This window comes from Brassica napus, chromosome A5, assembly GCF_020379485.1.
Source record: "Brassica napus cultivar Da-Ae chromosome A5, Da-Ae, whole genome shotgun sequence".
Lineage (NCBI taxonomy): Eukaryota > Viridiplantae > Streptophyta > Magnoliopsida > Brassicales > Brassicaceae > Brassica > Brassica napus.
In genome coordinates this window covers 26,717,419-26,741,754 of record NC_063438.1, presented here as the reverse complement: position 1 = coordinate 26,741,754, position 24,336 = coordinate 26,717,419, and the positions used below count along the sequence as shown (strand labels likewise).

Genomic DNA, 24,336 nt, shown 5'->3' with positions numbered 1-24,336 from the left:
ATATAAGACAGCTAATTAAAACAGTAGGTCTCATAGTGTGTGGATAACTTTTCCATCCTTAGTGCAGCGTATTGACTTTTCCCCATGTGAGCATTGTAGTACCTTATGGTCATTACAAAGGTAATCACAATTTTTAACTGCTAATAATGGTATATAATTATGCAATAATTAACTAATCATGGTTTGATAAGCAGACAATCATTGAGTTGAGTTGTTTCTGCACACCATTCCACAGAAGTTGCATCTCAAGACACTGAAAAAAAATGCCATATGACATTTAAAATTCGAACACATCTTTGTTTTCGTTTTATGACAAATCAAAAATTTATATGCATCAACTAAACATTAAAATTCCCAAGTATTTTTCACAACTTTTCCTGAGTGAGTTGTTGTAGAACCAAAACCAAGGAACATGAAAAATAAAACAAACATACAACAAGAGGTCACAACAATGCACAAGAGTCAATGAGGAGAAAATTACGAACAGCCAAAGCATCTTCTAAACGATAGGAAGCTCGATGGTTCAGGGATAGGATCCGAAACATTCTGTCTCATACTCGGAAGATGTTTGAAGAAGGCCTTCACAGCTCCAGCCACACCATCCTCGTCCTTCATCGCCTTTGCTAGTGTCTCTGCACTGCTCTTCACCTGTTCCCAATTATACACATGCTCAGTTTCATTATTAAACCACAGTGGCATTACCATGATCATATCCGGGGATGAGCATACAAACCTTATCGCGAAGCATGAAATTAATGGCATCTTCAAGCTTATGGAGTGAGAATTCGTCTACTGGGATTGGTGCAGGACCTACTCCTCTAGCGTGCACTCGTTCTCCCCAGAAAGGTTGGTCTCCAAAGAAAGGCACGATTGTAGTTGGGCACTGTGTGTTTATGAAAAAAAGCAAGACACTAGAATATTAACTACTAAAGTCCCATCTCATGAAGCAGAATTTTTTATAGCTTACACTCAAAAATAAACTTACCGCTGCTTTAAGACCTGCAGCCGTTGTCCCAGCACCTCCATGATGAACCTGAAAGCAGAAGAACAACAAATTTCAAAACAAAAGGGAACACACAATGCTAAACATCAAATAAGAGACTAGACAAAGCAAGAAGATGTTCAGGGACTAAACTATGAGGAGTTCAAGATTATTATAGTCATACCACTGCCTTGCATCTCGGGAATAACCAGTCATGAGGGACATTATCCAACAAGTAAACAAAATCCTTCGGTTCTTTCACTGCATGAAAGCCACATCAAACATGTATTATGATGAATATACCAAACAGGCAAGCATGCAATAAAGGAAAGGTCAAAGAAAGAGTAGACCCTACAGTTTCCAAGGCCACCCCAGCCTTTGTTGATGATTCCTCTCTGTTTGGTTCTTTGAAGTGCTTCCACAATTATTTCAGTCATCGTCTCTGGTTCTTGGACAGGCTTTACCACAAGTATACACAGAACGGTAAGAGGCATTATTTTCAATTTCCTCTAAGAAAATACTTTTCAGGTGAAGAAAACAAAAAAACTCACGAGACTACCAAAGCCGATGTAAATAGGTTTGTCACCAGCTTCTAACCATTCCACAAGTTCTGCAGGAGGTTCATAGTTTGATGCAAGATCAAGGAAGCAGAATCCCACTACATCGATTTGTGGCCCCCAGTCTGAAAATAAATTGAAGAGTTTGAATCTAAAATTTCTATCTATCAAAAATGAAGAAAAGCATTCATGAGTGAGTTCATAAGAGACACTATACCTTTGGGCTTTGGGACTAGATGAGGACTCCACATATATCCATATGGAATGTTAGAGCCAGAGCTTTGTGTTCCACTTAGATATGTAACGGGCCTTAGCTTCAGTTTCTTTTTCCTAAGGTCATTTATCATGTCCCTTATTCCAAGCCAGATCAATGAATCCACGATTTGATACGAAAGCTGAAAATTGCATTAAGTCAATGTCAAGTTTTATAGCAAACTAATCGGATAATAACTGAGTAAACAAAGTCTCACTCTGTATCCTGCTGGTTGCTTGACACGTGACAAAGGGTGTGGAAACTCACTGGTTGGCCTGTATCATTGTTTAATAACAGAAAGACAGTGAATGATTCTGAACAGAGAGAATATAAGAAGTAACATTCATTCAATACAAGACTTACGTCCAAGGCATGGTGAAAAATACGTGTATCGGTATCCTTAGTGCTTCTGCCACATGTGTATGTCCTGTAATGGCGAATCTATGATAAGTCAGGAAGCCAGGGAAACAAAACATCTCAATGCTTTCACATTTCAAAAAGCTACAGAAACTAACCATATGCTGGAGGATTGGCGATAATTGCGTCGGCTTTAAAGGAGATGCCAGAATCTGGATCAGGTTCTTTACATGCTGGAAGCAGAGAGTTTATGATGTCCTTCATTTGGTTTCGTTGAACCGGAATCTCAGAAGGGCCTGATGGTAAAAACCCCTTGTTCTTAACCATATCTGTACACAATGTCAAGGAAACCAATGAATAGCTAATAACCTTTAAAGCTACACAGAGATTAAGTAAAAAGGAAGAAGAACAGAAGAATGGGAATGTTTGGTTAATACATACACTCAGCTAGCACTTTTGGATCTCCACCTAAAGGATAAAACTCCAAACCAGCAGTCAAAACAAAATCTTTGAAATTCGCATGAGTTGCAAGTCTAACTCTATGCCCATAGTCCTGCACAAAATAAAAATTAAATAAAATTTCTACATTAATTATGAACAAGAAAGAAAGAAGAATGAAGAGAAATATACTACAACACCAAAAAAAATTCAAAATATAAAATTAATAAGGTATGTGCCAAACCTGAAGGCGTTTGGCTATTGCAACAAAAGGCTGAACATCACCACGCGTTCCAACGATCAGCATCACAATCTGCATAGGAGGGATATACTGAAGATCAACCCCATCAATAGACTCATCAGGACAAACACCGTTTTTGGAATCTTCTTCACGGTCTACAGCAATAGGCTGTGGGATAACATCTGCCGGAACTTCAAACTCAACAGTCCCATCATGTTTCACCGTAGCTATACGGTTCAGCAATTTCAGCTGCCAAAAAAAAAATAAGACATTTAAAAAAAAAAAGACTTTCACTACTAAAAATAGAAGATTACAACCCAAAAATAGAATGTTTTGTACCTTCTTCCCTGCAGAGAGTCTGTCATCGAAAATCTTAGCTGCGTCCTCGGCGAGAATGTGAGTAACTTTCTCTTTCTGCTGTTGCCTCTCAGTCTTTGATTTATCTAACCTAGGCTTTGACGCTGATGATGATGATTCAGCTTTATCGCTACTCGAAGAACCTTCCACAGGCATTGTCCATACTCTAGCAAAGCTTTTACTCCCACCACCTGGAAAAACAAACCCCACAAACCCCAAATCATCAAAACCACGCAAGTGCGGACGTCTAGAGCCATTTTTATTTTTTTTTGAATAATCCGGTGTATCCTGGCTCCACCAAGGTGGTCCAGACTAGCTGCGAGTGTCCGTAGCAGCCTACGTTATCAGGAGCCCAGATGTTAAATTTTGCCCCCAGTGGCCAGCGGGAGAACCCTCGCTGAAGCTCCCTCAAGACCACTGGGCCGTCCTCGCTTGGTTCTAGAGCCATTTTTAACAGCCTAGAGTCTAAAATATCGTTCCTTTTAGGTCCTATTTGCTGACTAGGCGCCGATTTTTAGAACATTGATTTTCAAAACCATCCAAAAAAGGATTGGATCCAAAGAAAGGAATCAACTTTAAGCCTATCCAACTCTGCCTTGGGTTCAATCAGCTAAGATAAAACGAGAGATTACCTGAAGATTCAGCCACTGCGTTGTCGTCGGTAACAGCAGACTCTAGTTTGGTCTCCACTACTTCAGAGCCATTGACGACGACGACGCCGCTGCTACTACCTCCGTCTTCAATCTCCTCGATTTTGACGGAAGCGCGGTCTGAGCTTGAAGATGAGGATGAAGAAGAGGAGGAAGAAGCTCTGCCGAGTTTGGCCGGCGATGTTTCCGGCGGCATCGTATCCTCTCTCTCTCTCTATCTCTATCTACTCTCCACGATCTGGATCCTCAACTTTATAAAGTATGCTCCTTCGTCCTCGGTGTATATCGAATTTGCGTACGCGTGTTTGTGAATCCCGGAAAGTATAAATTATACGATTCTTTTCTTGCAATACTTCGAAATTTAAAAAAAAAAAAAAAAAAAAAAAAAGTTCGATTGTGTTTTTAACACACTCTCTTGGGAGAGAGATAAGCGGCACGTTCGGACAAAAGGGGGAAGATGGCTGCGTGGTGGTTCGGTCTGGTTAAGGCTACGATTTCGCAATTAACTGTCGGAGTGATGGGTAATTCGGTCAATTGTAAAGTAGAATCATCTGGCTGGAAATAAATAAATATTCCTTGAAACGCTGTCGTATCCGTGGACAGCGAATCTCTCACTCTACTGTCATTTCGTATTTTACGTGTTTGTCGGCTTTCCCCTTTTCCCACTCTCCCTGTGACCTGAATATAGATTAGATTCACAATTAAGATACTTCCATATTTATTTAAGCCCAGAAATTTGAATATAAAGTAATTTTTTTCTTTTTTGAACGCGAATAATTTATATTACCATTTCTCTGATTTTTTTCCAATTTTCCTTATGTAATCTCCTCCCTGGATATAAATTAACAATTAACCTTACATTTAGTATTTGGATTACAAACACATTATCACAATCAATAAGGTGCTGTGGTGTAGTGGTTATCACGTTTGCCTTACACGCAAAAGGTCTCCAGTTCGATCCTGGGCAGCACCAGCTTCTTTTGCTTTCTTTTAATCTGGTTAACGTAAGAATTAAGAAATATGCTGCTGAGGCAAGTCTAGCTGTTTTCTTTCCTCATTTTACTTCATTAAAATGAATTTTCTTTTACTCCTCAATTTTTTTCAGAACTTATCCATCAGTGCATGGATTTGTTTTGAACCAAAGAATGACATGTTTTGGTACGTTACTACTGTCTTCAAGAAAGGACTTTATGATAAGTAACTCCTTCAATAAAAAAGATCTCTCCTCGCATCATAGCAAACCTTAAATGCATCGTACTCTCCATGGCCAGCGATGACGAAAGCACCTACAGATCTCAGTTTATGATCCTCATGAGGGCGTCCCCTGACCTCGACGGCGAGCAGGTGGTGTTCGGAAAAGTTGTGGATGGAGTTGATGTGATCAGTCGCGTTGAGCAGATGGTTGGGAATGGATTGATGTACCTTCGCATCCCGTGACGATCGCTGACTGCGGTCAGGTTTTTCCAGAGGCGGCAACAATGGTGGTAGGTTGCTCTGTCCCGAAGTGGCTAAAATATTTGCGAGCTTTGCAACTGAGGGTGGCCGAGCTGGAGAATACACTGGAGAAGCAGAAAGTTTCGTGTGAAATGGGATACGGCATGATCCGGATAGGGAAGTCTATGGAACTGCAGGTGCAGCTCATGACATCTCTTACTACTCACAGAGCAGTAGAGCACTCGGTGGTGGCACGTGATAGTGAAGGAGATGGCGCTGGCCATGGCATACCTGAAGAGCAGTAGAAGCAGCTCATGAAAATGAAGATTTTTTTCTCGTTGGTTTTTCGTTTGGTTTTGTTTACCTTCTGGTTTTAAATTTGATTAACATTAAAAAAAGATCTCAAGGGAAAAAAATCTCTTTAATCTCGCTATGAAGTATGAACTCCTGACAACAACGTTTTTTTCTTTTCTAGGAGACTAAAGAATCAGTCTGATCCCAAAATCAACTTTAACTAAAGCCTCACAGTCTCTCTTGAGACAATTTTTCTGTGATAACATATTAGGCCTGCGGGTATAAACCGATCCAAACCAGCTGAAAAGTTCGGTTTTCGCAAGTTTGGTTCAGTTTGACAACTAAAAAAATTTCGGTTTCCAGTTATTTTCAGAATTTTCTAAAAAAAACTGCACATTACCAATTTTAACCGAAATTCTGAACTGAACAAACCAGAATTCTGAACCAAACGAACCGAAGTAACAGACCGAATTTTCTCAGATTTAATTCAATTCAAACAAAAAATTAACTGAAGTAACCTAAAAATCTTATATTTTGGTAAAACTTTTTGAAACTGAACTAACCAAAAACCAAACCAATTTTTTTTTTCGGTGAAATTTCAACCGATCCAAAATAACCGAGCCAAACTAACCCGAACCCACAGCCCTATAACATATTGTAAAAAGAAGGCCAAGTACATTTCATTTGCAGCTCAAAACTTAATTTTTTTTTTGGATATTTGAAAACCTAGCATAATTGGTGGACCAAAAGAAAGGGTACAGTAGAATCAAAATCGCTTGATGAAGCAAACCACATGTATGATTAGTAGCACATAAATAAACACAAAGAACAAAACGATTGTTTGTTTAAGATCACTCATTCTTCAGGCAAATCAAGAAGTGCAGCCATTGGTATTTTAGCATCAATCTGGAAACCATCTCCTTCATCCATGGCTGTATCTTTGTTCTTCTTCCCATAATCTTCTTTGAAATCATAATCTCCGTCCATAAGATCCTCACCACCTGCTGCTTTCTTCGCCTTCTTCCTCTGCCTCTTCTCTGCTTTCTGCCTCTTTGTATTAAGCATGCTCTCAGCTGCGTATAGCTTCCTGTTCTGCCTGCTCGCCTCTGACTTCAACTTTCCTGTTTCTTCCTCCTCCTCCTCCTCCTCCTCCCCTCCCATAGACTCATCACCATCATTGTCAAGACCAGCCTCTTCTTCTTTGGTCTGAGTCTTAGACCCATCCTGTGATAAATAACCAAGATATTAAACCACACCAAGAAGAAAATGGTATCACGAGAGAATCTATTAACCAACCAACCTCAATCATAGTTTCATCGAAGTTGAGAGAACCATTGGAAGGAATCTCAACAGGGTTGAAGTCGCTAACAGTCTTCAAACTCCCAATGAAAGAAGACTCACCACTGTAAACCTCATCGATGTTGAACTCCTTAGCCAACTCCGTCACAATCTTTGACTCTGCGTGTTCACCTTGGTCTCTCTTTGGCGGCATTGTATAGAAAGGAATCTTACCTGCACACAATTAATAAGTTTTCAAGATTCCATGTTTTATGACTGAACTAAAAGACAATAATAACCTCACCTTCATTCCAGTCATGCAACACAATCCTCGCAGCAGCTTCAATATCCACAAGACCACCCTTCTTAAGCTTACCCCTAACGGTAGCCACTTTATAAAGAAAGTCATCAACCGCCTCGAAGCTCTGGATCTTGTACAGAGTCACCAGCAATTGCGGTGAACAAAGCTTGAGTATCTCCTTCACTAGATTCCCCCAACAAAGTTTCACAGTTAGATCACTGAGATTAATTTGATATATTCAATCATTAATTTGCATTGTTTCCAATTTTACCTGGACTAACTGGATCTTCCAACTTCTCGATCCTTTTACAGTTGCGGAGAGCTATAGAAGCATCATTCGCTGAAGATTTGAGCATCACAACTCCAGGACAATCCAGCAGCTTCACGTTTTTGTCCAAGTGAACCTCTTGGAGAGACCTAGTCAGTCCAGGAGTGGCGCCGACGTTGACAACGTGAGCTCTCTTCAAACTGTTGATAAGACTACTCTTCCCGACATTGGGTAGTCCGATAATACCAACTGTGATAGATTTTTTCAACTGCCAAAACACGAAACAACAAAGAAGGATTAGTTCAAAAAAATGGATGATGTATCTCAATGCAAGGCATGGAACCTAACCTCATGACTTCTCGAGTAGTTCTTCAGCAACTTGATAAGAGTGTCTGCTCCAAGACAATCACTTGTCTGCAAAAGATTACTTGGTTTCGACGCCTTTGAACTTGTCTGCAAAATATTACTTGGTTTCGACGCCTTTGAACTTGTCTGCAAAATATTACTTGGTTTCGACGCCTTTGAAGACTTCCAACCCAAGTTTGATCTCTGTTCCTGTGTACTACATTTGAAGGCAACAGCTGGAAACTCTTCCCTAAGGTACTTAAGCCATTTCTCAGCAGCCTCTCTGGGAACAAGATCTGTAGTACAAGGAGATTATTATGAGTCTAAATGACAACAACAGCACGAGAGCAGAGAGCTTCTATAGAAAAAAGCTTTACCAATCTTGTTGAGAAGCAACACTAGGTGCTTATTGGGACCAGCTTGCATCACCATCCTCTCCATGTCGGTACAACGCGTGCCGAGGGGATCACGAGCATCAAGAACCTCGAGAATGACGTCGGACAGTTCAATGACTTTCACAAGCTCCTTGTAGAAAGCCCTCTCCGAGTTATCTGTGAAACAATATACACAACTTAAAAGGTAGATTAAAATCAAATATAAAATTAAAAGCACAATGAAACTCACCTCGAACATTGACAAGTCTACTTGAGTCATCTCCACTCTTGGTATCCTCATCCTCAAGCTTCCTCTTTTTAGCCTTAGTAAGTGAGATCAGAACACAAACATCACTTTACAATTAATTATTACAAGAAAACCAAACAGCAAGACACAAAAAAGAACATGTCTTTAACCAAAAACTCAAGCTTTTACAATAAATCAAACAAAGTTTGATGAAAGGTGAGACCTTTTCTTTGAGATTAGAACACAGAGAGCAATTCATAATTAATTATTACAAGAAAACCAAACAGCAAGACACAAAAAAAAGAACATGTCTTTAACCAAGAGACTCAAGCTTTCACAATAAATCAAAACAAAATTTGATGAAAGATGATACCTTTTCTTTGTGGGCCTCTTTCTTCTGTTCAATCTCCTCGAGGGCACTGGCGCGTCGAGCTTCTAAGGCCTTAAGCTCTTGCTCCTTGTAAGGCCAGTCATTGGGGATGCCTGGGTCCTTCTCTGCTCTAGCCTTACGGTTAAACCCGAGCTTATTAGCCTCCTTTGCCTTCTTCTTGTGGTGCTCCTTCACCTTTCTAAGGACCTTGTTCTTCTGCTTCAAGGTCACCCTCTTACTCTTGCTCTCTGCAAAAAGACAATCACAACATCAAACAAACTCAATAAGAAGACATAGAAAATTCCAGATTCGGTTGAGGGATTTTAGCGTACTTTTACCACACTTCGCCATCTCTGAGAGCGAAGCTTGAGAAGGTTTGGAAAAGAAGGGTTTAGGGAGAAGCTAAGGAAGATAACGGCGGCAATTAGGGTTTGCTGTTAAAAGGATTTTGATGACGACCCGACCCGACTCTGTTTGAGACAATTATGTCTGAAGTAGGCCCGCGGCATTTTACTCAGACCCGAAAAGACCCGAACCGAAACTGAACTCCGTAAAATCCGAATCGATAAATTCCAATCGTCTGACTGATTTGAATCCAACACAAAACCCGATTCAAACCGAATGCGTAGGTTTAATCTGAAAGTTGGATAAGCAAGTTGGGTTCACATAACTTTTACTGAATCAATCTAAAATAAAATTTGGTTTGATATTCGGTTAGTTTAGCTTTTGAAAAAGTTACTGAAAATTTTGATTTAGGTCTGATTTAAATTTAGTTTTATTAAAATTTAGAAATTAGTTGGATTTGATTCAGTAAACATTTTAAAAGTTGAGTTTTGATTAACCAGTTATTATATATATTTTAAAAAAAACAAATTATATTAAAAAAATACCAGAAATTTTAACCAAACTAACAAAATTTACTAAAAAAAATTACAGCTCGGTTCAGTAAAAAGTTCCAAGCGTAGAGAGTCAACAACTAAAACAAAGAAATAAAAAATAATTGGGGTGAGAGAGGCTCGAACTCTCGACCTCAGGATTACTCAGATAGCTATGAGACCTACGCGCTAGCCAACTGCGCCACCACCCCGATGTTTAACCAAGCTTGAACTAAATTTAATAGACTGAGTTTATCACCTTTACTTCTTCTACCTCCCGCCGGCTCGATGCTTGCCGGTTAAACCCTTGTAAAATCTCCAGATTCCTGAAACTCATTGACCACGATTCAGAAATGTCTAGCAGCAGAAGCCTCAATTTGAAGAAAATTTCGTGGCTTTCTTCTCGGATCGTCTCAGGTTCGGAGGCTTTGAATCGTCTTCTAAGCTTCCTGGTTTTTTTTTCACTAATTCAAGATTCTTTTTTGTTTCAATAGGATGTCGGCGACCCGTTGCTATCGGTGGAGACAGGGACATTGTGTCGAACACATTGGTCGGAACTCGCGGGTGGGTTTAATTTGATTTGATTACTTTTCGATTATGTGTTCATTTTGATAATCAGTGTCGTTCAGATTTGCGTCAGTGAAACGAGTGTCTCGAGCTTCTTCTTCTCCACATGCTGATTTGCTCTCTTATGTTAGAGCTTCACTTGATAAGCTTGAAGGTAACTTATTATGTCATTTGGTTTTGTAACATCTCTCTTTGTGCTGTAAACAAAGTTCTGAACTTTGAACTCTTTAGGTCCTTCCCATCATTGGTTGAATCGTGACTTTGAGACTAAACAGCTTTTCAAGGACAAAGGGACTTATCTAGTTCTTGTTGGCGATTTGCTTAATGGAGATCCGAGTGGTTTCTTTGAGAAACTCAAGTTGCTTCAGCAGAGGTTTAAGAAAGCTTCCTTTGTTTACAATCATGGTAACTTAACGGGATTTTGGGCTGAGTTCTCTGTGCTTCTTTTTTTTTAAGGTCTCCTGGAGTCTGTTTCATGGGTATCCACTTCAGTGATCAAGCTCGAATCACCGATGATCGAGCTGCTTTAGCTGAGTTGATTGTTAAGGAGTATCTTACTTTTCCTGTACTACTTTCTCAGAAAGATTTTCCAAAGGTAACATATCGTATCTCCAAGAAACAGACATTTGTTGTATATTATTCTCGCAAGTTATATGCTTATTGTCGATTTGTATCGAAATGTTTTGCTTACTTGTTTTAGTCAAGTGGAGAAGACGTGCGCTACTTCGTGTTTAGAGATTTTAAGAACCCTTTAATCTACCAAGACAAGGATCTGGATATTGCTTCTGTAGCTAAAGGTATGCCTACTTCACTAGCAATGGCAATGCTATAAGCTATTGAATACTCTTTGCTTCATACCTTCAAGAAGGCGAAAGCATCTAATGGTTCTGTTGTTTTGTGTGCTTGATTGCGTATTCTGGTTTCTTCTTCTTGTGCTTTTGCTGCAGCTCTTGACAGCCTCAGTCAAGATACTGAGAAATCAAAGTCCGTCAAACTTTTCACCAACACTTGGTCAAAACAGGCTGATGCTATCAAAGAACCACATTTCTCTTCTTTCTTGCAGGATTTGTTTTTTTACTTTCCAGGTATAGTTCTTCAACCTTCTCTTCTTATCTTTCATGCTACTCTCTAAGTACTCTTAGTGTTTGATATTCTCCGCAACAGGTTGTATCTCTGCAGACGAAGTTGGAGATTGCCTATTTCTTTCTGATAGCAACCATCATCGTATTATCAAATCCAATAGTAATGGGGAGATATTAGACAGCGTAAGTGAACTAAATCTCATTTGGGAAAGTCTAAGTAAGGTTCATATGGAGCTATTTGTTTAACAAAGGTAAACTTCAAGATAATATTTCTATTTCAGATTGGTTGTTTCCCAGGTTTTGAGGATGGAGAATTCGAATCTGCAAAGATGCTACGTCCTGCGGCCACTCTTTATGACGAAGAGGAGGATTGCCTCTACATTGTAGATTCTGAGGTATTATGACTCCTACAAGAAGTTGTGATCACTGAATATATTCATGTTAAGATTGTTTTTTAATCTCTTTGTTTCTTTAATTCTTTAAGAACCATGCCATTAGAAGAGCAAATATAAAGACGCGGGTCCTGGAAACGGTATATCCAAAGGTTATCAAGAAGAGTGTTGGCTTATGGTCTTGGGTAATGGAGAAAATGGGTTTTGAAAAAGATGAAGAAACAACAGTTGATGCTGATGCTAAATCAGAAGAGTCTGATGCTCCCTCCCTCATGTTTCCATGGCATATACTGAAGCGTGATGATGATAGCCTTGTAGTCATTAACAAAAGGTAAAGTGGTTGCTTGATTACATCAGAGAAAGCTCATTCTAATAATTTTTTCATGTTTTCTTCAGCTTTTCCAAGTTGTGGATAATTAACTTAGCTTCTGGAGAGATCGAAGAAGTTGTGGAAGGTTCATATATAACAACCATCTTATGGTACTGCTTGTTCGTCTATTTTATCTGACATATATATTATTTTATCAAAATCTCTGAAGGGTTCCAGGGGATAATGGAGGTCTATCGGGAATTGATCACGGAGAAGCTATCAGTCTTGAAACATTTGCCTTCTACTTGGTTGCAACAGCAAACTAAGGCAATCACCTCATGCAAGGAGCAGCCAAGTGCTGCTCTTTTGTCTTCTTTCTCTGAATTTGGAGACCACATTGTCATGACAGATACAGGTAAAACAAGTGCAATATTCCCTGTTTCATCTCTATGCATCAGCTTATGTGTATCTCTCTTACATATGAAGCTGGTCAGAGGGTGTTGAAGCTAAATAGAGAATCTGGAGCATGCTCTAGCATACAGTTTTCAAACATTGGGATCCTTGGGTTGCCCTATTGGTTGTCCACTCCACTGGAGAGAGTTTTCAATCTGTTAGTGAATCCTTTTCCATTAATTAAGAGCACTATTCTTGTTCTAAAGCTTACTTAACTGATGTTGTGCTCTTTTGGGTTAAAACAAAACAGAGCTAGCGGAGTACAAGAAGCACACATCAGCCATATTCATCAACTCCGGTTATTACCAGGTGAGATAAACCCTTAATGGTTTTGACATTAGCTGCAGCATGGTTTGACTTAATGTGTTTGACTTAACAGGTAAAATTAGCATACGGTTGAGCATAGAGATCCCACAATGCACAGAGCTTGTTGAACCGTTACAAGAAAGCTGCATCTGGCGACAGGCGAGAGGTTCAATCACTGAAGTCTCAAATGCTGGAAGTGCAGTGGAACCTTCTGAAAAGGTCAAAGAGAATTACATTAACTTTTGCTCTAGTTTAGCTCCGAGGTAGCTCAAGAAGTTTTGCTTGCATGACTTGCAGGTTGGAGTCTCACAACAATGGTATGATGAATTAGACAACCTCGCCAAAGAAATAGTCAACCCTGAATTAGCTGAGGAAAAGGAAGAAGAGCAAGAAGAAGATGTTTCTCAGGTGGAGAGTGAAGATGATGGACGGATACACATCGATTGCTCTGTCAATACAAGTCCTGGCACAAGCGAGGTAACGCCTAGAATCTTCTCTCAAGTCTCTTATACCGTGGTTTTAAGCATCAAATTTGGTTTTGTGCAGCTTATTGTTTATGCAGCTTTGTATCTAAGACTTGCAAAGAACGAAGAGACAGAAGGTGCGAGCCAGGAAAAGCTGGCGAGAAGAATAGCAGACGTTTTAAAGCCAGCAAGGAACATGACGACTATGGATGAAGAATTGTTTGTGAAAGTGTTGTTGAAGTCAAAGAGAGAAGTGAGAGACATTGTATTCTTGAAGCCGGTGCATGTGCGCATAAGGTTTGACACGATGGATCACCCAAAGGCCGATAACTCAAGAGACATAATCTTGACGGATTCTTCTGCTCAGGTCGATGTCTCTCTTTGATGACGATAGAGCCGTGCGTGCAAACAATGCTATTTTCTCTTACACATAGTGGCATTACAAGGTAAACAATATTATTAGTCGGCCCAGTTTTATGTAATGGGGTCACAATCACAAATTATTCAAATAATCCTAATGGATATTGTATCAATCTCAATCGTATTTGCAAGAGCCTCATAGAGAAGGTTGTTGACTTGATTTTGTAACAAAAGAGTCGGAAGATAATTCATCATCATTGCCAAGTCATTTCTATGTCTCCTCTGTTTAATCTCAATTTTAAAAGAGTTTTTGGGAATAATAATGTTACAATAATTCGCATTTTTATTTTTAAAATACGTTAGTTCGTGCAACCATCAACATTACATCCTACCTTTTTATTGCATTATTCACTTCATGGTCTCCATGTCATTCTTCGTCTTCTTTAGAGGAATGTGAGGCACACAAACATGAGAGCAACGAGATATGGACCCCATTTATTACATTAATTAAACAAATAGTTTAGTTTGTCTATATTAAGAGAAATTCAGAAACCTAAACCTGAAAAATCCAATTTTCAAGGAGTCTCTTCAGCGCTTCGGATCCCGAAGGTTTTGGTGTTGATTTTGTTTTCCTTGACCTGGGTTTTGTGATATCTTGACGATAAAAAAAACATATTAAGGTGAAGATAAAGGGAAAACCCTAACGGGGGTTTCTTGGGAAAGAAGCAACCATTGTTTAGGAAGGATTCCAAGGTTAATTTGCTTTCCACAATTAATTTCTAGATTATTATTATATATTTATCTGAATATATAATTCTTTTTTTTTTGTCAATGCAGGCATTTATTGATCTTTAACAAGAAGAAAAGAAGAAAGAGAGTTCAAAGGTTGCTTGAGAAAGGGTTCATCGTAAGGGAGTTAGAGAAGATGAATTGCTTTTCATGCTTTTATTTCCATGAAAAGAAAAAAACTCCCAAAGATTCAGATAACAGCCGCCGGAGAAATGGCGAGTTGACCGGTAGAGACAACAACAAAACACACCCTGGTAAGCTCAGCAAAAAAATCTATACAAAATTTTCAAATATTTCAATGTTTATATATTAGGGTTTTTATAAGTCTCGATGTTTGGTCCTTGCAGAGATTCCAGACAAGACTGGAAATGAGCAGAACAAGAACAATGATGCAGAAAAAGAAATGACCAACAACATTGCTGCTCAGACATTCACCTTCAGGGAGCTAGCTACTGCCACCAAGAATTTCAGACAAGAATGTTTGATCGGTGAAGGTGGCTTTGGTAGGGTTTACAAGGGCAAACTCGAAAAATGTGGCAAGGTTAGTACTAACTAGTTTAAAGAAGTTTCTCGAGCTTAATTTCTTGATGGTTTTAACTAGTTATGTTTTCCTAAAACGTTCATATATACTTATTGTATTAATCAATTTAATTGAAACCTGAATAAGTTATTATTTGTTGAATCTTGTTACATGAATTGATACAACAAGTGACTCAAGAATTTTCTAATGGTTGTTTTTGGATTTAGATTGTGGCAGTGAAGCAATTAGATAGAAATGGTCTACAAGGAAACAAAGAGTTCATCGTAGAAGTGTTGATGTTAAGTCTCTTGCATCACAAGCATCTCGTGAATCTTATTGGTTATTGTGCTGATGGAGATCAGAGACTTCTTGTCTACGAGTACATGTCTCGTGGTTCACTCGAAGATCATCTCCTCGGTAAAAAAAAACTACAAAACCTAAAGATCGGTATATTTTATTTGATTAGTTTCCAATATTTTATTGAAATGGTTACAGACCTAACACCTGACCAAGTACCGTTGGATTGGGACACAAGGATCAGAATCGCGCTAGGAGCCGCGATGGGTCTTGAATACTTGCATGACAAGGCAGATCCTCCGGTGATCTATAGAGATCTCAAGGCAGCTAATATCCTTTTGGACAGTGACTTCAACGCCAAGTTATCAGATTTTGGGCTAGCGAAGCTAGGTCCTGTCGGAGACAAACAACATGTGTCTTCAAGAGTTATGGGAACTTACGGGTACTGTGCTCCAGAGTATCAGAGAACCGGTCAGTTAACCATTAAATCAGATGTTTACAGCTTCGGAGTTGTGTTGTTGGAACTGATAACTGGACGAAGAGTTATTGATACGACCAGACCCAAAGATGAACAGAACCTAGTGACTTGGGTGAGTTTCTCTTCTTTTTTACCCTAAAATTTATTAGAAGTTATATACATAGACATAGGTTTATTATGATTTTTTAATAATCTTTTAATTAAATGTTAACCGGTCTTGCTTAACATCAAAGTTCTTGTTGTGTGTTTTAGGCACAACCGGTGTTCAAAGAACCGAGTAGATTCCCGGAGTTAGCGGATCCAAGTCTTGAAGGAGTGTTCCCGGAGAAAGCACTTAACCAGGCAGTGGCTGTCGCTGCAATGTGTTTACAGGAAGAGGCAACGGTACGGCCACTCATGAGCGACGTTGTGACCGCTCTCGGTTTCTTGGGAACTGCTCCTGATGGCTCTATCTCTGTTCCACGATACGACGACGTTTCCCCTCCTCAGCCGCCGGGTGAAACATCCCGTGAGGATCCTGCGGCGGCTGAGGAACGGGAGAGAGCCGTGGCGGAGGCAATGGAGTGGGGAGTAGCTTCAAGGGCGCATTCTCGGAACCCAAGTGCAGCACAGTCCCTAAATCCAAGTGCTGCACAGTCCCGGAACCCAAGTGCAGCACATTCCAGGAACCCAAGTGCTTCTTGATTATAAATTTTTTACATCTTTTTGTCTTCTTGATTTGGTTGTTTCTTTCTTTTTTTTTGTTTGGCTTTTTGTTTTTGAAGTTTCAGAGAATAGTGATAGAAGTATGTTCTGTTTTGTTTGAATTTATATATTGCAGCTGGGTTTTTATAGCTCGAGACTGCAAATTTCGTGGATTATACTCTTGGCTGCACGTTGATAGACCGCGTCATAGGAAGCTGGGTCGAGGTGTTTCAAATTTGTCAGATCATGAGGGAATGATCATTTTTACATCTTTTTGTTTTCTTGATTTGGTTGTTTTGGTATGTTACAGAGTAAATCATTAGAGCAAATCCGACTCTATAATATAGTTATTCTATTTTAGAGCAAATCCGATTCTGTGATATAGTTATTCTATTTTAAAGTAGAATATAGAGAAAAATATAGAAGATTATAGGAGATGCTCTAAACAAAAATCATTTAAACGACTTCTCATTTAATATATAAGAGGACAAGAGTGAGTGTTGCATAAGAAGATAGATGTAAACCAAAGGCAGGGAGAAATGACTTGGTATCAAATGTATGATAGATTTGTCCAGGGTATTCCCCTTGATCCTAACCGGAGGTTGCTTACAAACTTGGGTTCACTTTGGGTTGTATGGATCCGGAAAACTGCTCTCAAGTCAGTAATAAATCTGATGGTTCATGGAAATGGTTCAAATTTCTCAAGCTTCAACAACAGGCACTGTTACGAATTTCTGCGTTCTCAGATTCATAATTGTAAAAATATTCTGTTTTTGTTTAATGATTGATTGAATATGGTAAGTGACTGATGTAACAAGATCATTAGTACTTGGCATCAATCGGCAGCAAAACTTCGCATAAATACATTTTATCTTTTGTGATATTTAATCTTTCCAAATTTTCTATAGTAAACGAATTTTCTTTTGTTATAAAATAATTTTAACATTTAAACCTAATATTAAAAATGAAATATTTGAATGTTTATTTCTACTAATAATATGTGTTTATTTAATTAATATAATACTTTAGAATAATAACTAAAGACGAAATACATAAAATTGATATGAAAACAACTAAATGGAGTTCAACTGCAAGATTATGAACAAAACCATTATTAATTTTTTTTTATTAACTCCTTTAATAAATAATACACAATTATTTCAACAACCAGTTATGAAATAACATAATTGTTGCTTGTTCGTTAAAAGTTATCAAATTCATACAAGATAAAATGCTAAATGTACAAATAGAAATAGTTATCGAAGTTTACCGTTACGATCATATGACCAGAAACCTACTTGTTTTACAGTTCTACTAGGTGATTTTCCCGCATGCACGGGTATAAATATTAATAAATTAAATACATTATAAAAATTTATGATATTTTGTTTTTAATTTTTAATCATTCGGTTATTTATATTGTAATCAATATGAATGGTTTATTTTAAATAAAATTATGTTATTTAATTAGACATATAATATCTCAACTCTTTGGTTACTGTTTGTATAATTTTGGATATATTAGATAACATTTAATTTTTTGATTCAATATTTTTTGTTCTACAAATTAAAATTTTGATTAATTTTGTTATTTTCATGTGGTTTGATTCTTGTCTTACATTTGTAAATATATTTTAGCAAGACTAATTATAATTTAATATATGTTGTTTTGAAATCTTATGCATATATATAAGTTATACAAAATACTGAATTGTAATAGTTGATTAGTATATTTATAAAATTATTTGAAAATTTCATAATTTAGTAATATGTTCAATTTTTTATAATTTATTCGTATAAAAGTATTACTATAAATATATGTATATATTATTTTTATTCAATGTTTGACTTTGTATAAAAACTTTTGGATTGGTCTAGTTATTCATTTTGTGGGTATTATGAATTACATATATTCCGTTAAATTAAAGTATAATTATTTCTAAACTAATTCAACCAAATCGTATTAATTGTATTCATTGTATTAGTTTTGTTCTTCATTTTAGATATGTTAATATATTTTTGATTTTTTAGTAATCTGGTATATTTTAATTTGCAAAAATAAAAAAATAAAAATAAAATGATTATAGGTATAAAGTTGCATAAAAACATAAACGGTAAATTTTACAATGGAAGATTATTTTCTTACTTTAACATCAAGGTTATTTTTCAAAACTTTTTTTTTATGAAATCACAATATATATATATATATATATATATATTTCGTTTTAAAATTTATAAATGTGTTCTTTATCATATATGTTATTTAAAAATATAAAAGGGAACCTGAATGAAAAATAAAAATTAAATTAAATTATTTTGTAATAATTTGAAAACGTATTGATATTAAAAAATGCTTAATACTTTTAAAATATATATTTTATTGTTAAAGATTATTGTTTAAAAGGGAATATTAATTTTCTACTTTAACATCAATATTATTTTGTGAAGTTTTCTTATTATGAATTACATGATATAAAAGATGTTTTCTTTTATAAATTTTATAATTTTTATTTATTATATAGGTTATTTAACAAAAAAAAAGAAAAATGAACCTAAATAAATAAAATATTTGGTAATGATAATTAGATTTATTTGATTCATTAGGAGTATCATCGTAATCAGCCATCGTGAGAATTAACGTAAGCGCGACATAGGAAAATGATTTCTTAAATAATATTATAGAGATAGAGATATCATGTATGGCATATTACCTTTTAAATTTTTAGTACACTTTGACCAATATTTTTTTTGAGGTTAATCTAAGTAGCTTCAATTTCATAATATCATTTTTTTTCATAATATCGTTTATTTATTATTAGTTACATTCTTTTACTTTTATTAACATATATATTATCTAACGATATTATTTTAATATTTTGTTTCTAAATATACAACAACAAGCTTCAGAAATACAAACCCCTGTTGCCTTAAAACCTGTACAAAACGTTCTGCATTGAGCTCCGTCACCTGCACATGAAACCGTATCGTAGCATATTTTCGACATTTTTATGCCAATACCTGTTCAAATAATAATAAATAATATAATATTAAAATTAAGCGATCAATATATTAGTACAACCAAAATTAAATGTCAAAGTAGTATTCTAGTACCCGGAATAGTATCAATGCAGTGAACATTTGATATCAAGAAGAAAATAGCGAAACTAAATGCGATTAATAAATGTTTGGAGAGAACCATTTTGTAGGATGGTTTCTAAATTGTTTGACTCTTCTATTCTACTTTATACTGATGCATATTTATATTGACATAAACATTTATAAGAGGACTTTTTAAAACTAAAATCTTTCAATTAATTTTCTTAAAGAAGATCTTTCAATTAATTTTCTTAGATTATATTAAAAATAATATAAGAAAGAAGATCTTTCAATTAATTTTCTTGGATTATATTCAAAACAATATAGAATTCTATTGGAGATGCTTTAAACAAAAGTTCTTTTTTTAAAAATCTTCTAAAAAAATTAAATGAAATATCTTCTTTCTTATATTATTTTGAATGTAATCCAAGAAAATTAATTGAAAGATGAGAACCCTTGAAAGATCTTCTCTAAAAAAATTAATTGAAAGATCTTTTTAAAAAAAAATAATTGAAAGATTTTATTTTACCAATATCATCTTGTAGATAGCGTCCACCTTTTCCACTCAAAAACCAGAGACAATAAGTGAAGCAGAAGTGAGCCACTTGGCAATCTACGATCTCGAACATACTCTACTGAACTGACACGCTTTTCTCGCGACCTGCCGCGGCAGAGTACAAACATGTTTTTTTTTTTCATCATGACGGAGGGGTATATTCGTCCAAGCAAAACAAGATGTATATCCCATGGGCTATTAATGCCACATAGTGTGTAGTTAGTTAATTTGGGTCTCCACTATGTATATTAGGCTAAAATTCTCCTTATATATCTCTATGCAACCCAATTATCTATTTCCATAAGTCATTTTCTGAACTCCGAAGCCAGATTCCAAATGTATGTACAAAGGCAAGAAACACTAGGGATATGAAGTGTCTCTATATCTTTATCATAAGCTCTGTTGGTAAATGTGTCAAATGGTTCCTTTGTTTATTAAAAATTGATAAGTCATTCGTTAGAGCTACATTTTAACGAGCCACAACATTATCGAAAAGACAGTTCTGGTGTGTGACGAAAGAGACTCCTCGACAATCTCTAATGAAAACTTGATAAATTGGTACTTAGAGAGAAACATAAACAACAAGAAAACTCATATGATTGTGATGAGGTGGTACGAGGAACTTAAAAAGATGGTAAGTACTTCGGATTCAAAACCTATTACTCAAAGAAACTGCGCACATGTGGAACATGGAGTATTTTACATGGTTTGTCTTCTGGCTTCCTGGATTAGTAGAATTTTCGTATCCAAAATACCTTGATTTAAAAATAAAAATAAAAAAAACTTGAAACATGAGTTACCTCAATCTCCTCAGACCTAAAAGGCCTTAAATCTGATTGGGCTAATAAAAATCTCAAGTTAGACCTGACAGTGTCGTGCGAAGGGTTTTAGGGGCCTAAAGCAAGTTTTTAAAAAAAATTTATATACAATTATAAAAAAAACAATTTCTAATACAATATATCACCTTCGCGAAATACATAAGTTTAACACTTACAAGAATAAGTTTATTACGTAAATATGCTATGTTATGTCCTATAAGAAAAAAATATATGGATTTAGAAATTGAGTTATTCGATTCTCGTGGAAAGTTTCTTTTAGAAATAAATTTAAGCAACTAAACTAAAAATTATTTTAAATTTTGGGACCCTAAAAAACATAATATTATTCGGGGATCTAAGGCGAATGCCTTTTAAATACACTGTAGGCACACCTCTGAGACCTGAGAAGAAAGCTCAAATTGTAAGGTGATTCAAGGGGAAATAAACAATTAATTCTTGAACTATTTAAAATCGGCAATTTAAATATCGAACTATTGCTCGCATACTTTTATTTCCCAACTATTTGTTGAGTCGGCAAATTGATACCCAAATAAGTAGTCGTTAAGTCAATAACGTTTGTTGTTAGTATTTTACCAATCTTCTTTTCCATTATAGCTCAGATACTCGAAATCCCCAAAATTAGAACCCTTATCTGAGAAAGAAAGCGATTCCAGCAAGTACAGACGAGATTTCCGGTGACGTGATGAAGAACTTCGAGAAGAACAAAACTCTCTGTCGGTGAAATCTTGAGCCGTTTCCCAACAAAGAGTCTTGTTCTTCTCGACAGAGAGTTTTGTGAGACTGGGAGACTCGGAATCGAACTCAACTGCAACGGATAAGAACACTCTTCTTGGAGATGTTCTTTCTCTGATCTCGGCGGTGTTTTACCCTGTCTACATCACTCTTATACGCAAAAAGCTTCCTGATGATGATGATGAAAAAAGCGGCTGGTTTAGTATGGCTCAGCTTCTTGGGTTTCTAGGTCTCTTTAACTTCTTTATCTTCCTACCTGCTGCTGTAATACTCAACTTCACAAAGAGAGAGCGGTTCAATGCACTGACCTTGAAACAGCTTGGTCTGGTGGTTGGCAAAGGTATATATAAGATCAAGTTAATCTTTGGATTTGATGTTGGGATGTTTTTTTGAATGATGTGTGTTTTGGCGTTTTCAGGTTTGTTAGATAATGTACTCAGTGACTACCTATGCGCAAAGGCTGTGCTTTTGACAACGACCACAGTGGCTTCGGCGGGGCTGACCATTCAGGTTCCATTGGCAGCTATTGTAGACAGCTTATCAGGGAACAAACCAAGCTTCACCGACTTCATTGGTGCTGTAGCTGTTATGGTTGGCTTTGCAGGCATCATATTCCTGCAGAGATGTTACACAGATCCAAAGAGACATCTATTGAGTTAGAACCTAGAACATCGTTCACAGATCCTCCTCAGATTGTGTCGGATAGCATAGGAGTAGATTCTCCAGAGACCCTAGCGTCCTAACTGCCATGATGCTTATATCTTTTTGCTCTCTTTTATTTTCTGATTTTTTCTAATCTGTAAATCGTTGAGGGTTGATATATACGAATATAATTGAAAAAACAGTAATAAAAATCGTTCAAGATTATTTGACTCGGTCTCAATACAATAGCAAAGTAAATGGTTTAATCTGTTTTATTACTCTAAGCAGATACATTGAGATGTCCATACTTTTGCATCACTCTTTTTGTCGCCATGGCGGCTGCTTCACTTGCTCTTAGTGTGCCTTCCGCCATGAGAGCTGCAAACTCACGGGTGATCTCTTCCTGAATCTTGCTCCTAGCATCGCCCAGAGGATCCTCCTTCACCTTCTCTTTACTAGAAGAAGCTTGAGCAACCGGTGACGCTTTCTCAGTTGGAGCTGAGGTTTTGACATCCTCAGACTTCTCCTCAGACTTGGACGCTTTCTCAGGTTTGGTGGTGGGTAGTTTTGGACCTTCATCCTTGCTAAAAGCTCCAAGAGGTTGTGTCTGAGGCCTAAACTGGGGAGCGTTAGGAACAGCGCCGGCTCTTAGAGTCGTCTCAAGGTTTTGTATCATAGGCACTGCAAAGGAGAAGTTGAAATTAGATCAGATACGAGCTAAAAGCAAAACAGATTGCAAGGTATAAGCTACTTACTTATAAGACCACCCATGGGGCTGTTCATGACCTCGTTCGGAAGCTGAAGGATGTAGTCTGGGATCCCTTTACCAACCAGAAACTGAGCGACCTCGTTGCTAAAGTTGTTGCAGTTGTGAGCAAGCAGATTGTAGGATTCAGCAGTGTAACGAGGACTGATCTCCTCCAAGTACATCTCGAACACGTCTTTAGGAACGTGTGTCTCACCCAGCTCTACTGTTCGCAGCGGTGCTCCATATGGAGTGGTTCCAGCTGGCAAATGCTGGATTCCTCCTCCGAAAAAATACTCATTCCCATACACAACTATCCCCGTGTGCCTGCGAAAGGGACACATAACTCAAATGTTACTATACCAGCTCAAGCAAAAACGTTAACGCAATCAACTGTTCATTAATCGTGAGCGCATACAAACAAAAAAAAACATGCCAAACTCACACCCTGTGCTGCAACTGACTATAAAAAGTAAGTGTAGACCTTAACCCAAGTTAAAGGCAAACACTATGGAGCTTAAAGGTTTAAGACAGAGAGATAACTCACCAGACACCTTCGATAACCTTTCCCAAAAATGAAGCAGAGAGCTGGCGAGCCAAGCCTCTGCTTAGGTCATACACATTCAACGTGACCTTATGCGCTTCCTGCCATGTTATTATATATTTCACCAATTCAATCAAAACTAATAACGAATCAACAAGCAATTAACGATGAAAACAAAAAGAGAATCATTCATACCTCAGCCATTCTCGAATACAAAGCTCAAAAGAAGTTAACTACCTGAAACGAAAACTAGAAATCTCGAAATCAATACTCCTTCACAAGGTTTTCAATCGAACAGATCTAACATACAAGAATTTTCCGAATATCAAATCCAGAAACAACTATAAAAAGGAGTACCCCACAAATAGATAAATCCAAATCTAGAAAAGTACAAATCGAGAAACCACATGTAATTGGTAAAATAAATTTGTGATCAAAGAAGGAGAGAGAAATTAACATACGATAACGAATGAATGGAAAATCGATGCTCTTCTCTTCCTCCAGCAAGCTCGGAATACAATTCGATATGCTTTAAATCTGTGAGACGATAACAGAGACGTTTGTTTTATAAAAGCAAGCGACCGATATTCCAACACGGCGTCGTATAAGCGACGCGGACTTTTTCTATTCCGTTCTAGAAAGTACGACCCACTAATATATTGACACGTTTCTTCTCGTAACCAAACGGGCCGGTTCGAACCGACCAGTATACTTGAAATAAAACGTTTCAATAAAAAGTCAATGGTCTTTTTTTTTAACTGTTAAATTCATTATCAATGGTCTTTTTCTCAAACATATACAAGGATAACAGATTGTTTCACTCGTATTCATATCAACACCATTTCATTTTTGCTAATTG

At 37.0% G+C, this 24,336-nt stretch overlaps 6 protein-coding genes, 1 long non-coding RNA gene and 2 other non-coding genes across 14 annotated transcripts; 4 read left to right on the top strand and 5 right to left on the bottom strand.

Annotated features, from left to right (window-relative positions):
• Positions 1 to 324: 324 nt before the first annotated feature.
• Positions 325 to 4,275, bottom strand: LOC106452977 (sterol 3-beta-glucosyltransferase UGT80A2). Its single transcript, XM_013895188.3, has 14 exons — positions 3,818 to 4,275; positions 3,168 to 3,376; positions 2,832 to 3,077; positions 2,591 to 2,702; positions 2,308 to 2,478; positions 2,156 to 2,219; positions 2,010 to 2,067; positions 1,757 to 1,934; positions 1,534 to 1,664; positions 1,338 to 1,440; positions 1,167 to 1,243; positions 986 to 1,033; positions 734 to 883; positions 325 to 648 (listed from the first exon to the last, which is right to left on the bottom strand). Exons 1-14 carry the CDS (start codon positions 4,029 to 4,031, stop codon positions 478 to 480), a joined length of 1,932 nt encoding a protein of 643 aa, XP_013750642.2. The 5' UTR covers positions 4,032 to 4,275; the 3' UTR covers positions 325 to 477.
• A 460-nt stretch (positions 4,276 to 4,735) lies between these two features.
• TRNAV-UAC lies at positions 4,736 to 4,808 on the top strand. The gene has a single exon. It is a non-coding gene; the product is annotated as a tRNA-Val (tRNA).
• Positions 4,809 to 6,317: 1,509 nt separating this feature from the next.
• On the bottom strand, positions 6,318 to 9,235 carry LOC106452976 (guanine nucleotide-binding protein-like NSN1). 3 transcript variants are annotated; one of them, XM_048780074.1, is made up of 10 exons: positions 9,079 to 9,235; positions 8,750 to 8,994; positions 8,380 to 8,452; positions 8,133 to 8,306; positions 7,930 to 8,051; positions 7,759 to 7,890; positions 7,414 to 7,678; positions 7,146 to 7,325; positions 6,864 to 7,075; positions 6,318 to 6,787 (listed from the first exon to the last, which is right to left on the bottom strand). In XM_048780074.1, exons 1-10 carry the CDS (start codon positions 9,095 to 9,097, stop codon positions 6,419 to 6,421), a joined length of 1,791 nt encoding a protein of 596 aa, XP_048636031.1. In that variant the 5' UTR covers positions 9,098 to 9,235; the 3' UTR covers positions 6,318 to 6,418. The 3 variants fall into 3 exon arrangements, with proteins under 3 accessions (XP_048636031.1, XP_013750641.2, XP_022575644.2); XM_013895187.3 differs by having other exon boundaries at positions 7,759 to 8,051; XM_022719923.2 differs by having other exon boundaries at positions 7,759 to 8,051; positions 9,085 to 9,190.
• A 512-nt stretch (positions 9,236 to 9,747) lies between these two features.
• On the bottom strand, positions 9,748 to 9,833 carry TRNAM-CAU. The gene is given in 2 exon segments: positions 9,748 to 9,783; positions 9,796 to 9,833. It is a non-coding gene; the product is annotated as a tRNA-Met (tRNA).
• On the top strand, positions 9,790 to 13,823 carry LOC106452975. Its single transcript, XM_013895186.3, has 17 exons — positions 9,790 to 10,038; positions 10,116 to 10,185; positions 10,251 to 10,342; positions 10,420 to 10,561; positions 10,645 to 10,783; positions 10,889 to 10,985; positions 11,136 to 11,273; positions 11,353 to 11,453; positions 11,552 to 11,665; positions 11,755 to 11,993; positions 12,059 to 12,117; positions 12,202 to 12,387; positions 12,459 to 12,582; positions 12,676 to 12,734; positions 12,805 to 12,950; positions 13,029 to 13,208; positions 13,278 to 13,823. Exons 1-17 carry the CDS (start codon positions 9,975 to 9,977, stop codon positions 13,578 to 13,580), a joined length of 2,253 nt encoding a protein of 750 aa, XP_013750640.2. The 5' UTR covers positions 9,790 to 9,974; the 3' UTR covers positions 13,581 to 13,823.
• A 205-nt stretch (positions 13,824 to 14,028) lies between these two features.
• Positions 14,029 to 18,380, top strand: LOC106345631 (probable serine/threonine-protein kinase PBL26). Of its 2 annotated transcripts, XM_013784805.3 has the most exons (6): positions 14,029 to 14,308; positions 14,393 to 14,598; positions 14,692 to 14,885; positions 15,092 to 15,281; positions 15,360 to 15,751; positions 15,892 to 18,380. In XM_013784805.3, the coding sequence occupies exons 2-6, from the start codon at positions 14,481 to 14,483 to the stop codon at positions 16,321 to 16,323; spliced, it is 1,326 nt and encodes a 441-aa protein (XP_013640259.2). In that variant the 5' UTR covers positions 14,029 to 14,308; positions 14,393 to 14,480; the 3' UTR covers positions 16,324 to 18,380. The 2 variants fall into 2 exon arrangements, with proteins under 2 accessions (XP_013640259.2, XP_048636030.1); XM_048780073.1 differs by having other exon boundaries at positions 15,092 to 15,751.
• A 716-nt stretch (positions 18,381 to 19,096) lies between these two features.
• Positions 19,097 to 19,589, bottom strand: LOC106345630. The gene is made up of 2 exons (XR_001270362.3): positions 19,435 to 19,589; positions 19,097 to 19,341 (listed from the first exon to the last, which is right to left on the bottom strand). It is a non-coding gene; the product is annotated as an uncharacterized LOC106345630 (long non-coding RNA).
• Positions 19,590 to 21,412: 1,823 nt separating this feature from the next.
• LOC106452974 (thiamine-repressible mitochondrial transport protein THI74-like) lies at positions 21,413 to 22,400 on the top strand. The gene is made up of 2 exons (XM_013895185.3): positions 21,413 to 21,886; positions 21,965 to 22,400. The coding sequence occupies exons 1-2, from the start codon at positions 21,751 to 21,753 to the stop codon at positions 22,204 to 22,206; spliced, it is 378 nt and encodes a 125-aa protein (XP_013750639.2). The 5' UTR covers positions 21,413 to 21,750; the 3' UTR covers positions 22,207 to 22,400.
• Positions 22,380 to 24,102, bottom strand: LOC106452973 (desumoylating isopeptidase 1-like). 3 transcript variants are annotated; one of them, XM_013895183.3, is made up of 5 exons: positions 23,939 to 24,102; positions 23,673 to 23,714; positions 23,481 to 23,578; positions 22,944 to 23,260; positions 22,380 to 22,869 (listed from the first exon to the last, which is right to left on the bottom strand). In XM_013895183.3, exons 2-5 carry the CDS (start codon positions 23,679 to 23,681, stop codon positions 22,469 to 22,471), a joined length of 825 nt encoding a protein of 274 aa, XP_013750637.2. In that variant the 5' UTR covers positions 23,682 to 23,714; positions 23,939 to 24,102; the 3' UTR covers positions 22,380 to 22,468. The 3 variants fall into 3 exon arrangements, with proteins under 3 accessions (XP_013750637.2, XP_013750636.2, XP_048636029.1); XM_013895182.3 differs by having other exon boundaries at positions 23,673 to 23,726; positions 23,939 to 24,096; XM_048780072.1 differs by having other exon boundaries at positions 23,673 to 23,777; positions 23,939 to 24,011.
• Positions 24,103 to 24,336: the final 234 nt, after the last annotated feature.

Excerpts from the sequence above, each read along its gene's own strand:
- LOC106452977 (XM_013895188.3), bottom strand. The coding sequence starts at position 4,031 with ATGCCGCCGGAAACATCGCCGGCCAAACTCGGCAGAGCTTCTTCCTCC. Across the intron at positions 3,377-3,817 it reads CGCAGTGGCTGAATCTTCAG|GTGGTGGGAGTAAAAGCTTT; the intron begins GTAATCTCTCGT and ends TTGTTTTTCCAG. Across the intron at positions 1,244-1,337 it reads CTGGGGTGGCCTTGGAAACT|TGAAAGAACCGAAGGATTTT; the intron begins GTAGGGTCTACT and ends GCTTTCATGCAG.
- LOC106452976 (XM_013895187.3), bottom strand. Across the intron at positions 8,307-8,379 it reads TAGACTTGTCAATGTTCGAG|ATAACTCGGAGAGGGCTTTC; the intron begins GTGAGTTTCATT and ends ATTGTTTCACAG. Across the intron at positions 7,679-7,758 it reads ACTACTCGAGAAGTCATGAG|TTGAAAAAATCTATCACAGT; the intron begins GTTAGGTTCCAT and ends GTGTTTTGGCAG.
- LOC106452975 (XM_013895186.3), top strand. The coding sequence starts at position 9,975 with ATGTCTAGCAGCAGAAGCCTCAATTTGAAGAAAATTTCGTGGCTTTCT. Across the intron at positions 10,562-10,644 it reads CTCAAGTTGCTTCAGCAGAG|GTCTCCTGGAGTCTGTTTCA; the intron begins GTTTAAGAAAGC and ends TTTTTTTTTAAG. Across the intron at positions 11,454-11,551 it reads ATGGGGAGATATTAGACAGC|ATTGGTTGTTTCCCAGGTTT; the intron begins GTAAGTGAACTA and ends TTTCTATTTCAG.
- LOC106345631 (XM_048780073.1), top strand. The coding sequence starts at position 14,481 with ATGAATTGCTTTTCATGCTTTTATTTCCATGAAAAGAAAAAAACTCCC. Across the intron at positions 14,599-14,691 it reads CAACAACAAAACACACCCTG|AGATTCCAGACAAGACTGGA; the intron begins GTAAGCTCAGCA and ends TGGTCCTTGCAG. Across the intron at positions 15,752-15,891 it reads AACAGAACCTAGTGACTTGG|GCACAACCGGTGTTCAAAGA; the intron begins GTGAGTTTCTCT and ends TGTGTGTTTTAG.
- LOC106452974 (XM_013895185.3), top strand. The coding sequence starts at position 21,751 with ATGGCTCAGCTTCTTGGGTTTCTAGGTCTCTTTAACTTCTTTATCTTC. Across the intron at positions 21,887-21,964 it reads TGGTCTGGTGGTTGGCAAAG|GTTTGTTAGATAATGTACTC; the intron begins GTATATATAAGA and ends TGGCGTTTTCAG.
- LOC106452973 (XM_013895183.3), bottom strand. Across the intron at positions 23,261-23,480 it reads AAGGTTATCGAAGGTGTCTG|GCACACGGGGATAGTTGTGT; the intron begins GTGAGTTATCTC and ends TCCCTTTCGCAG. Across the intron at positions 22,870-22,943 it reads CCCCATGGGTGGTCTTATAA|TGCCTATGATACAAAACCTT; the intron begins GTAAGTAGCTTA and ends TCTCCTTTGCAG.